The sequence below is a fragment of the Danio rerio genome, chromosome 16, assembly GCF_049306965.1.
Source record: "Danio rerio strain Tuebingen ecotype United States chromosome 16, GRCz12tu, whole genome shotgun sequence".
In the NCBI taxonomy this organism is placed as follows: Eukaryota; Metazoa; Chordata; class Actinopteri; order Cypriniformes; family Danionidae; genus Danio; species Danio rerio.
Window position 1 is genome coordinate 35290816 of NC_133191.1, and position 12400 is coordinate 35303215.

General features: G+C 39.1%; 1 protein-coding gene across 1 annotated transcript; it reads left to right on the plus strand.

The window, feature by feature from the left end:
* The first annotated feature begins 333 nt into the window (after positions 1-333).
* Positions 334-9003, plus strand: LOC137487923 (uncharacterized). The gene is made up of 10 exons (XM_068214164.2): positions 334-599; positions 1372-1665; positions 2227-2535; positions 3126-3401; positions 4210-4304; positions 4420-4467; positions 4618-4996; positions 5147-5317; positions 6427-6515; positions 7640-9003. Exons 1-10 carry the CDS (start codon positions 482-484, stop codon positions 7688-7690), a joined length of 1830 nt encoding a protein of 609 aa, XP_068070265.2. The 5' UTR covers positions 334-481; the 3' UTR covers positions 7691-9003.
* The last annotated feature ends 3397 nt before the right edge of the window (positions 9004-12400 follow it).

Consider the following 12400-nt stretch of genomic DNA (forward strand, 5'->3'; position numbering starts at 1 on the left):
AAAATGAAATGTTAAATCGGCAACTTCATTTTAATTATCAATTTGTTTGGGACGATGTGTTGTCAAAGTGAAAATAAAAATGAAATAATTTCATTTCATTTTCAATTTTGGCAGATATTTTGCGAACAGTGTTTTAAAATGAAATTGTTAATCTGATTTTCATTTCCAATGTTTATTTGATTTATTTAAAATTGGCAGGATTTACCTTCCATACACATACACCCGAAAAAAGCAACTAAAAATTATTGTCTATTACTTTGTTCTGATTTTTTAAATATGCTTTAAATGGGCCAATCACGTTTCAGCTTGGTGTTGCTGGAATTTAGAATGTCAATTGACGTTCCATCACGTTCTAAAGTTGACGTGTTGCTGAATTTGCGTCATTACTCAAGATCTGGTAGTCTCCAAATACACGAAGACTATCTCTCTGATAGATCGGTTTTTCAAAGTTCTCGTTTTTTAGACTATTTACTCTTTTAAAATGTTTACATTACTCGGAGTAATTGCTTTAGTCCTGCGAGAAAGGACCGTCAACAAAACCCACTCAGATGGGGAAGAACTCGTGGAGAAAAACACTCCATCCACGATGACCAGTGATGGTAAATCATATGTTATAAGAACACCAAAGTCTGTATATAGGGCCCTAATGTTACACTCGTTGTCGTTTAAGTGTTTTATTATTCATTTTAATATTATCTTTAATTAGCCTAGTTTTATCAATCAGTTTTATAAAGTGTGTAACATACAGTCGATTGTGTATCTACAGTTGATTTAGTACATTTCTTCAGTTATTCTCCATATTTCCAAACCAGCACGTCTCTTGGATAAACTTATTTAAAGATCACGTTTTCCTGTAGGCCTATACAATTTTTTGTATCTTTGGGCAGTTTTCATCACAACTCGTGCAGGAGATTTTGGTTTTATTTGTCTCATAAACTAAACGAATGAGCAGTATCTAATTTAATCTGTAACAATCTGTATAGAGGCAGTACGAAACAAGCGGCTTTGAGAATTTCAATTCTGATTTAATAAATATACCAAAGTGACTGAGAACATCTGTAATGCATTACAGTATAATAGATATTGTGCTACAGAATTAAAATAAACAAATAAACTCATCATCATACAGTTTTTACATAGCATAAACGCTCACTTTGTCATGCAACTGCAATTCATTGCTTTAAGGTAGGAGGTAAGGTCAAAACACAAAAAGCATAACAAGCACATACATGCATGTTAAAACCACAAAACTAAACCCCACATAGTCACTTCATAATTTATATTATCCATTGATTAGGCTAAATAATATTTCATTTGAAATTTGAATTAAAAAAAAAATCCTTAGTTATTGCATATTTTTTCTCTTTTTAGGTCGAGAAATTGATGGCAGGACCGAACACCTGTCATCAGAGGAACCAAACACCAGTGGTTGTCCAGTCCATGTTGATGACCACAGTGAGGTCCTCCTTTCTCCCAGCTCTGCGCCGACCCTTCAAACTCCAGACCATGCTGCAGCTCAAAATATTGACGACGTCCCTACAGTCTGTAGTGAGGATGATGTCCTTCAAGCTGCAGTGCCTTTGCTAGCTGACTTGTGTGCACGTGTTCTTCAGGACACTGAGCCACAGTCATGCCAGCAGCAGGATATGGAGAAAACTATAACTGGTCAGTTTGTTAACTCACTCACCATTAAGCAATTCAATGATTAGACGGCAGTTTAATAAATTTCAGTTTGGTTTGTGAGAAAATTGGCAAAACTTAAAATGGCTTCCTTGTTTTGTCAGTTGTGAACATTAACAGTTAAAAACATTTTAAATAAATGCCTGCCTGGTTAAAATAATAAGAAAAATGGCAACAGTTTACAATAATGTTCCATTAATTAATGATATTTATTTTTTTGCTAACATGAATTAAGAATAAAAAAAATGTGTACTGCATTTGTTGTAAACAATAGAAAATTCTTACATTTCTTACCCCTTAATCAAAATAAGAGCAAGATAAACAATTAGAAAATACAGTTAGCTAAAAATGATTGTACAAAATTAAGGAACACTGAATATTTATTTATTTCATTCATTTACATAAATGTGTTTGTCAATGTTTCAGTATTCAGAACACTACTGAGCATTTACATGGAGCAGTGTCACTTTTTCAGTGTTAATATTTCGTTTATCAAATGTGAATAAAAAAATCCTTAGTTATTACATACTTTTTGCTTTTTTTTAGGTCGAGAAATTGATGGCAGAACTGAATACCTGTCATCGGAGGAACCAACCACCAGTGGCTGTCCAGTCCATGTTGATGGCCACAGTGAGGTCCTCCTTTCTCCCAGCACCGCACCGACCCTTCAAACTCCAGACCATCCTGCAGCTCAAAATATTGACGACGTCCCTACAGTCTGTGCCATGTCCGACTGTAGTGAGGATGATGTCTTTCAAGCTGCAGTGCCTTTGCTAGCTGACTTGTGTGCACGTGTTCTTCAGGACACTGAGCCACAGTCATGCCAGCAGCAGGATATGGAGAAAACTGTAACTGGTCAGTTTAATACTTACCATTAAGTAATTCAATGAACATGCACAGACTAGATGACAGTTTAATAGAAGTGTAATAATAAGTGGTTCAGTTAAATTTCAGTATGGTTTGTGAGAAAAATGGCAACATTTAGAATTGCTTCTTTATTTTGTCAGTTGTGAACATTAACAGTTTAAAACATTTTAAATAAATGCCTGCCTGGTTAAAACAATACAAGAATTAGTAACAGTTTACAATAATGTTTCATTGATTAATGATATTTATTTTTTTGCTAACATGAATTAAGAATAAAAAATGTGTACTGCATTTGTTGTGAACAATAGAAAATACTTACATTTCTTACCCATATTCTAAAAAAGAGCAAGATAAACAATTAGAAAATACAATTAAGTAAAAAATGATTGTACAAAATGAAGAAACACTCTGAAAATGTATTAATTTTATTCATTCACATAAATGTTTGTCAATGTTTCAGTATTCGGAAGACTACTGTGCATTTGCATCGAGCAGTGTCACTTTTTCAATGTTAATATTTCATTTATCAAATGTGAATGAAACAATCTTTAGTTATTACATACTTTTTCTTTTTTCAGGTCAAGATATTGATGGCAGGACTGAAGGCCTGTCATTGGAGGAACCAAACACTAGTGGCTGTCCAGTACATGTTGAGGACCACAGTGAAGTCCTCCATTCTCCCAGCACTGCACCAACCCTTCAAATCTCAGACCATGCTGCAGCTCAAAGTATTGACAATGTCCCTACAGCCTGTGCTATGTCCGACTGTAGTGAGGATGATGTCCTTCAAGCTGCAGTGCCTTCGCTAGCTGACTTGTGTGAACGTGTTTTTGAGAAGAAGAAAAACTTTTTCGGTCAGTTTGCTACTTTGACACTCATTCATTAATTTAATGAACATTCACAGTTTATCTCAGTTTATAGGGTGTAACTATATATAGTTCTGTTCAATTCCATTACAGTGTGGAAGAAAAAAACGTAAAGTTAAAATGCTTGTAATTTTTTATTACTAATATCAGTTATAATATATATTATCATAAAAGTTAGAGCTCTAATAATCTAAAAATAATCAAGTAAATAAAAAGTGAGAAAAAGTGAATTCTACATTAATTAATATAAACATATATTTGAACATATATATGGATTTTTCAGTCATTAAAACAAATCAGACAACTACTATTATTAAAACCTTTGCTGCATGGACAACTAATAAATCTGCCAAATTTTATTTGACAGAAAAAACAACAGTTATATTTAAGTTTTATTAAAATACTTTTTTTCACCTGTATTCAGAAAACGCAAGCACCTAAAATTATTGTTTAAAATTCTGGGAACATTGAATATTTATGAAGGTGTTGTACTCACTCTTGTTCATTCATGCACAGAGATGTGTGGGAGCGCTGCTGAGAATTAACATCCAGCTGTGTCACTTTTTCCCTGATTTGATCAGTCTTTTTGTCCATATTTTGTACACATTGACTGAACTTAAAGTCCTGCACCAAAATGGTTAGGTGCGAATAGTTACACCCCTACAGTTTAGTAGTTTAGGCTTCAGACTGACTTAAATATACATATTGTTTAAATGTTTTTGATAACTAACATTCAGCTATAGTAGTAAGTGTAGTCACATTTTTTTTTCAACAAATCTGATTTCTCTTTTAACAGTCATCAATTCACGCAAATATGAAATTGGTGAGGAGCTCGGTGAAGGTGGTTTTGGAACTGTCTATGCAGCGACTCGTTTGGATGATGGACTTCAGGTATGAATCTGAATTGCAATAATAATCTAGCCATTCATTTTGTCCTATTAGTCTTATCTCATCATTTCCTTTGTTCCTAATTCTAAAACATCCATTCTTTTGTTTTGTTGATCAGGTGGCAGTGAAACACTGTCCCATGTTCTGCACGAAGTTCATCAGCATTGTAAGAAGAGTGTGCTTTTTGTTTCTTCTCAGTCTCACAATTTTACATTTCAAACACGTCATGCTAACATTAAAGGATTAGTTCACCCATAAATTAAATTATGTTATTAATTACTTACCCTGTTGTCATTCCAAACTTTCTTTCTTCTAGGATGGTTTTGCTCAACCACTTCCAATAGAAATTGCTCTTCAAATCCTTGTCAATCAAGGCCCAAGGGTTCCTGAAATTCTTGAGCTTCTAGACTGGCAGGTGGAACAGGGCTTCTACCTCATGGTCCTGGAACGGCCCATACCCTGTCAGCCCCTGAGCGCTTTTATAAAAAGCTATGTTGGCCCCATTAAAGAAGATGCCATTCGGTTTATCATGAAACAGGCGGTATTCGCAGCTCAAACATGCTGCCAAAGAAAAGTGTTACACCGAGATATTAAGCTGGAGAACCTCCTGATCAACCCGGACACCCTTGAGGTCAAATTGATTGACTTCGGGTGCGGAGAAATCCTCCGAGATGAGGCTTACACAGCCTATTGTGGTATGTATGAAAGCTGTGGTGATGAGTTGAGGGCTTTTCATACTTGACTCTGAGTGGGCCAAGCTCTCAATCAAATGAATTCTTGCATAGTAATAATGGATATTCAATTAAAAATGGCATGTTGATTTAAACAAAATCTCTTTCCTCCAGGCACCGAAGAGTTTTGCCCTCCTGAGTTTCAGATGACTGGCAAATACCACGGAGAACCAGCGACAGTGTGGTCTCTCGGGCTAGTCTTGTTTGTAATGCTTTTCTGGAAATTTCCAACATTACGTGAACTGAACAGGATCATGACAAAAGACATAGAAGGCCTGTCAGAAGGTGAGATCTTCATTTCAGCAAAGAACAGTTGTAATGTTTTAGTCTCAAGGCAGGTGCATGAAATATTGCTGTTGTACGAACTTGTATGCGATTTTCCCATCAGGAGAAGTGGAAATCATTGATGCTCATATGGTCATTGCTGCATTGCATATTTTTAATAACTCATCTCTAACTGAAAAATAACTAATTTATATAAAAAATAACTGATTTATTTTATCTTAGCCATGATGACAGTAAATAACATTTGACTAGATATTTTTAAGACACTTCTATACAGCTTAGAGTGACATTTAAAGGCTTAACTAGGTGAATTAGTGTAACTAGGCAGGTTAGGGTAATTAGACAAGTTATTGTATAATGATAGTTTGTTCTGTAGATTATTGGGAAAAATATCTTTAAGGGGCTAATAGTTTTGTCCTTAAAATGGTGTTTAAAAATTTAAGACTGCTTTTATTCCAGCCGAAATAAAACAAATAAAACTTTCTCCAGAAGAAAAAATATTATCAGACATACTGTGAAAATTTCCTTCCTCTGTTAAACATTACTTGGGAAATATTTTAAAAATAAATAAATTCAAAGGGGGGCTAATAATTATGACTTTGACTGTATATTTCACTTTATAATTCACAAATCAGGTATACTGGTTTCCCGATAGATTTTTATCAAAAGCTAATGCATGAGAGAAAGGTAGAATGAGAAAGAGATTAACTCTGAAAGCAGTGTCTACCTATGTCCATGTTTTTGACACTATATATAATCTTCTGACCTTCATAATCTACAATCTTCGCACCATGTATGTCTGCCTTTAGACAGAACAACAAATTAACTTGTGGCTTAAAAAAGATGATCGTCTTGATCAGGGAAGGGCAACTTTCATCCTGGATGGCCAGACTTTTGCTCCATTACTAATCAAACAAACCTGAATCATCTAATCAATGCTTTTAAGATCACTGGAAAGCTATAGAAACGTGTGTTCGACGAGTGTTGGAGCTAAACTCTGCAGGATAGCGGCCCTCTAAGAGCAAAGTTGCACATCCCAGATCTAGATCGTTTGAGTGTCAACAAATTTCAATGTAATAATCATATGTCTCTCTTTTCTTTCTGTACAGAATGCTGCGATTTTATGCGCTGCTGTCTCAAGACAGACCCCAGAGAGCGGATTGAACTGGAGCGCCTCAACCTCCATGCCTGGCTTAAGGTAATACATGTTAATGACTTATTTTTGATTTGATTTGATTAGCTAGTAGGTAATAGGCATTAGATTTACAGGTTTATGGAAAGCTGTACAGTTAGTACTAATTAACTGCACAGAGAATAAGCTGCTGTATGATAAAAGCTTCTGAAATGACATAGATATTTACATTAGATGTCGCCTATGCTATCGATGTCTATTGGAAGGAATGCATCAATAGAGCCGCTATTTTAGTACAGGGTAGCGCTCCTTTGAAATTAATATGGGACCAAGTTGCAGTGGAGGTATATAGACATATACACATATATCTATGATCGAGAGTTTTCCCATTGGTTAGTAGGCCTTTGCAAATTTTTTCAAATTCCGCAAATTTTACATCACTTTTGTACATCAATGGGTAAGTGACCGCACAGGCATTCCTGACAAAGAACATGTTTGTGTGCATGGAAATGTATTATCCTCCCTCCCTGTTAAATTTGATCTAATCCGTGTCCTGAAACACACCCCCTCGCCTGCTTTCACTTCTTATTCTAATGGAGGGAGCTATTCTTTTGTGAATGAATGACTCGTTCACTTAGCCGACAATAATACAAGTTTTTAGCACTGCAGCGTCTTGTGGTCATATTTATTTTGCATTGTTTGCTTATTTTATTCAACAAAACTAGCATAAGCCTACAATTTAGTGTGAGTTGGTGCTACTTTGCTTTATGGTCAGTGCAGTAAGAGACTGTATTATCATCAATAATGCTACTGGTTTGGCACAAAAGTTCGTAAAATACAAAAACGTAAAAAATTTAATCTTACCTATAAATGTTCTGCCTTTGTGCTTTGTTTTCCTTGTTTGCTCGTTACTACACCCGTACACAGCGCTAAAGCCCAGCATCTTCAAATTGGCTTTAATCTTGACTAGTGCGGTTGACTTTTGTCCTTGGGAGCACTGTACAAATGTGGCGGCGGTATTAATGCACGCTCAGGGTCTGTATGCGATATCTCGTGTATATATCTTTGCTGAAATTATTTGACCTGTTCTTTAATGTCCAGTTTCTTTACTTTAGGCAATATGTTGCCTATATTTGTTTTTTTATGCAGTTTGTGTGATGACAATAACACGATTTCTGTTTCTGTTTCAGACCAAAGAAGAGAAGATCAGCGAAACAAGCTACTACATTTCATTTAAATAGTCCTGTTATGTGTGAATCAGACAGTAGCCTTCGATTAAATAAACTCTCAACTGATTGACATTTTATATTAGCATCTTTGATTTATCCAGGAGGATCTCTCCTGGACTAAAAACTCCACTGCACTGGCCAAAAAATCCCAGCAGCGCCTCTACTTCCTCCGCAAACTCAAAAGAGCAAGAGCACCAGCCCCAATCATGTACACCTTCTACAGAGGCACTATTGAGAGCATCCTGACCCGCTGCATCACTGTGTGGAACCTGCAATGCATCCTGCAGGAAAACACTTCAACGCATAGTGAGAACAGCAAAGAAGATCATTGGTGTCTCTCTCCCCTCCCTTCAGGACATTTACAGCACACGTCTTACCCGTAAAGCCCTCTGCATAACAGCAGATGCCACCCACCCAATGCACAGCTTCTTCAGTCTGCTGCCATCAGGAAGGAGACTGCGCAGTCTCCAGGCCAGGACCAACAGACTGAAAGACAGCTTCATACATCAGGCTGTCAGGAAGCTGAACTCTCTCCCAGCTCTGCTCCCCGCTCCCTCCCCACGCACCTCCTCCCCTCGCAACTCTGGACTCTGACACACATACACACACACTCACACACACACACACACACACACACACACACACACACACACACACACACACACACACACACACACACACACACACACACACACACACACACACACACACACACACACACACACACACACACACACACACTCATACTCATCTCACTTTATGCAGACACACCATACTACCTCCCAATATGACACTGTCACTTTATCACAATTATCATGTTTACAAGTTCTTTCTGCACTATACTGTTCTTTATCTGCACAACTCTGGTTTACTTTGCACTCATTTGCAATATGCCCTTAATGTCACTGTATTGTTTACAATTTTATTATATTTTTAGACCACATTTATGTGCAATGTATATACTGTACATTTTCTTTTTTTTAAACTCTACTCTTTTTTTTTATATATTTTATATTAATGTTAAGCACCTTGGGTCTGAGAGTAACGCAATTTCGATTGTCTATGTCTTGTACATGTGGCTGAATTGACAATAAAGCTGACTTTGACATCTTTTAAAAGTCATCAATTCATCCACTTATGAACTTGGTGTTCTGCTGGGTAGAGGAGGCTTTGGGCTTGTTCAAGCAGCAAGCCGACTGGAAGATGGCCTTCAGGTATACATTTTCATGAAATAATATTTAGATTACTGCTTTATCAGATAAAAATAATGAATATATATGTGATTATCATTTTTGTGCTTAATTAAACTGCTTCTTTGCATTTATAATCTTGGAGCTCGATATGTCTGTTCAGTGTTAACAACTGAAATATCAGCCTGATCTCATGAGAAAACTGAACTATTTTTCCAGTTAGTGGTAATAGGTACAAATTCCTAATTCGAATTAATTTGTACGTAACAGTAAGGTTTTTAAAAGAATGCATGGTCAACCTGGATAAGCAAATTACACCAATGAGATTGTACAAATTCATACGAATTAACCACTAAATTAAAAAGTTGCTGTAAGATAATGTTGAAAAAATTTAAACTCTGAACGCAATGATTGTGTATAATTCCATAACACATCCTTCTTTGTTTTGCTCAACAAGTGGCAATAAATTTGCCCACACCGAGAACGTCAAGTTCATCAACATTGTAAGTAGGCTGTGCTTTTCTACTCTCATTGACTGTTTTACTTCAGATACTTCAGATACTGAGTATATCTAAATCCCTAGACAAATAGTTATTGTCAACATTTTTGTACATGATATCCATCCAATCATCATAACAAATATATTTCTTCCATGACGGCTACTCGGAATCACTTCCAATGGAGGTTGCTCTTTCTGTTTTTGCAAACCAAGAACCCTCAATCTCTGAAATAATTAAGCTTTGGACAGGCGCGTGAATGAGGACGAGTACATCATGGTCCTTGAGCGGCCCATGCCCTCTGAAGAGCTGGCCACCTATCTCCTGCGCCAAGAGTCGATCATTGACGGAATGTGGCACGGGTTATCATGTGGCAGGCAACAGTGGCAGCGCAAACGTGCTGCGACGCAAAGTGTTTCACCGCGATATTAAGATGGAGAACCTCCTGATCAACCCGGACACCCTCGAAATCAAATTGATCAACTTTGGATGCGGGGAAATCCTCACCGATGCACCTTACAGATGTCTTGCTGGTATGTATGATCCCTTAAAACTGTGAAGCGTGTCTCAAACTGTAGTGAGGACTTTGAGTGGGTCAAGCTCTTACGTAGCATCATAGAAGGAAATCCACTAATCAATTAATACTAAATATTTAGGCACTATTTACTCGTCTTCGAGTGATTTTAATCTTTTATGAGTTTTTTCTGCTTTTGAACACAATAGAAGATATTTTGTGGAAAGCTGGAAACCTGTAGCCAGTTAGTAGGAAAAACAAATACAGTACTGGAAGTCAGTGGTTACATGTTTTCTACTTTCTTTAAAATATCTTCTATTGTGCTCACAGAAGAAACTCTGGAGGTTTGGAACTAGTCAAGAGTGAGTAACTGATGACAGTTTTAGTTTTTGGGTGAGCTATTCCCAAAAACTGACAAACATCTGATTTATCTGTTGTAAATCGAACAATTATTTGATTAAAAAATGACTAATGGTTAAAATCTCTCTCATTCAGGCACAGATCACTATGTCCCGTCTGAGTTTCAGATGACTGGCGAGTACCACGGTGAACGTTCGAGGTTACAGAAGTAACCCTTCGTTCCCCGAGGAGGGGAACAGAAGTGCTATTAAGTGGATTTGATCTTTGTGAAAATCCACGAAATGGGAGGATTCGGTTCAGAAGCCGCTTCTCTGAAAGAGTATTGAACGGGCCAATAAATGCAATGAATTGGCAGCGTAAGCTTGCACAGGTGTGCTTCATTGCCAATTATCCCAGCATATAAGCACACCTGGAGCGGGCAAACGCCATCCTTTTAAGCTGAAGAGACTTTCAAACAGCTAAGGGACAGTCATTATGGCGACGGAGTATAGCACTTCCTTTCCCCTCCTCGGGGAACGAAGGGTTACTTCTGTAACCTCGAACGTTCCCCTTCGGTTGGGGAACTTCAGTGCTATTAAGTGGATTTGATCTTTGTGAAAATCCACGAAATGGGAAAACTATGGAAAGCGCCATAATGACTGCACCTTACCAACGCCCCCGATGAGGGGATAGTCAAGCAAGCGTGACGCACCCACATCATGGGAGGCACGGTCCTCCAACGTGTCCCTGGCCCTAATTTATCCTACTTCAACAGAAGTCTTACGGATTTAGATATATTTTTTGGGAAGTCGTGAGCATCTAGATAATTCTAGGAAATACGACAGTACGTTGGGAAGCGTGCAATCCCGATAGGGAGGACGCTGCGGAGGCCATCCGTTACCCAAGGGGGATAGATGGCAGAATTTACATATGGACTAGCCCTAAAAAGGGGGAGTACGCATAGCAAAAGAGTGGTTAGCGGAGAGGAAAGACACGTGTCCGCCCAGGGGGGGGACTTAACCGTGGCGAAATAAGCATATGGGATCGCCTAGTGAGGATCACGCATAGCAGGCACCTATACCCAAAACGCGGGCTGACCAGTGGGAAGACCAACAACGTAGTGGGCCAGCAGGTGACTCCTCCGCTGAGTCAGTGCTGGGGGCCACGGAGGAATCTGCAGGGCTCACCTGACGGGGAACTTTATTGACAGATAAAAAGGCGCACGTACCTCCTTGTTAGGGAGAATGGCGCAGCAAGCGTGTTTCAACACCCCACCGAATTGTTTCCTCAATCACCAAGGGTTACCTAATACCCCTGAGGAAACCGGCTCCACTCGCAGATTGTAAAACCTTGCAAATGTGTTGGGTGTCACCCAGCCCGCAGCTCTACAGATGTCTGTTAGAGAGGCGCCGCGTGCGTGCGCTCGAGAGGATGCGAAGCTCCGAGTGGAGTGCGCACGCACTCTCGGGGGACCCGGCTCACCTCGGCTCTGATAAGCGAGAGAATGGCATTCACAATCCAGTGGGAAAACTTATTTCGGTACGGCACTTCCCTGCTGCCGACCGCCATAACAGACGAAGAACTGCTCAGATGATCTAAACTCTGAGTGCGGTCCGGATGATACGCAAAACGCGAACTGGACAATAAAGAAAGGGCTGGGTCTGCCTCCTCCGAGGGCAGCGCTTGCAGGCTCACTACCTAGTATTAAAACGGAGTGGTAGGAACCTTGGGCACATATTGAGGGCGGGGTCTCGGGGCGTGAGAGAAAGCCAGCCCAATTACAGGCACGAGTCACTGACCGAAAAATGCCTCCGGGTCCCCGACCCTCTAATCGATATCAACGCGACCAGCAGAGCTGTCTTCAGGGACAGAAAGATACTGAGTCAAGGATCGAAGGGATCTGACGTGGCTTGTGTAGCGAGGGCGAGATCCTAAGAGGGCATGAGAGGGGGCGCTTAGCGCCCCTGAGGAACCGGATGATGAGGTTATGCGTTCCCACGGTGCTGCCAGCCACCGCGTCATGAGAGCGGAGATGGCAACCACGTAACCTTGAATGTGGAGGGTAACAGCCTGCTCTCCAGCTTCTCTCGGTGTAAAGAAAGCACAACGCTGATCTGGCAAATTACGGGGGTCTTCTCTGCGAGAGACGCACCATTCAGTGAATAGACTCCACTTAAGGGCA

Coding starts and splice junctions, on each gene's coding strand:
- LOC137487923 (XM_068214164.2), top strand. CDS start 482: ATGTTTACATTACTCGGAGTAATTGCTTTAGTCCTGCGAGAAAGGACC. Junction 4,468..4,617: donor GCACGAAGTTCATCAGCATT/GTAAGAAGAGTG, acceptor TCTTTCTTCTAG/GATGGTTTTGCTCAACCACT. Junction 6,516..7,639: donor ACCTCCATGCCTGGCTTAAG/GTAATACATGTT, acceptor TTTCTGTTTCAG/ACCAAAGAAGAGAAGATCAG.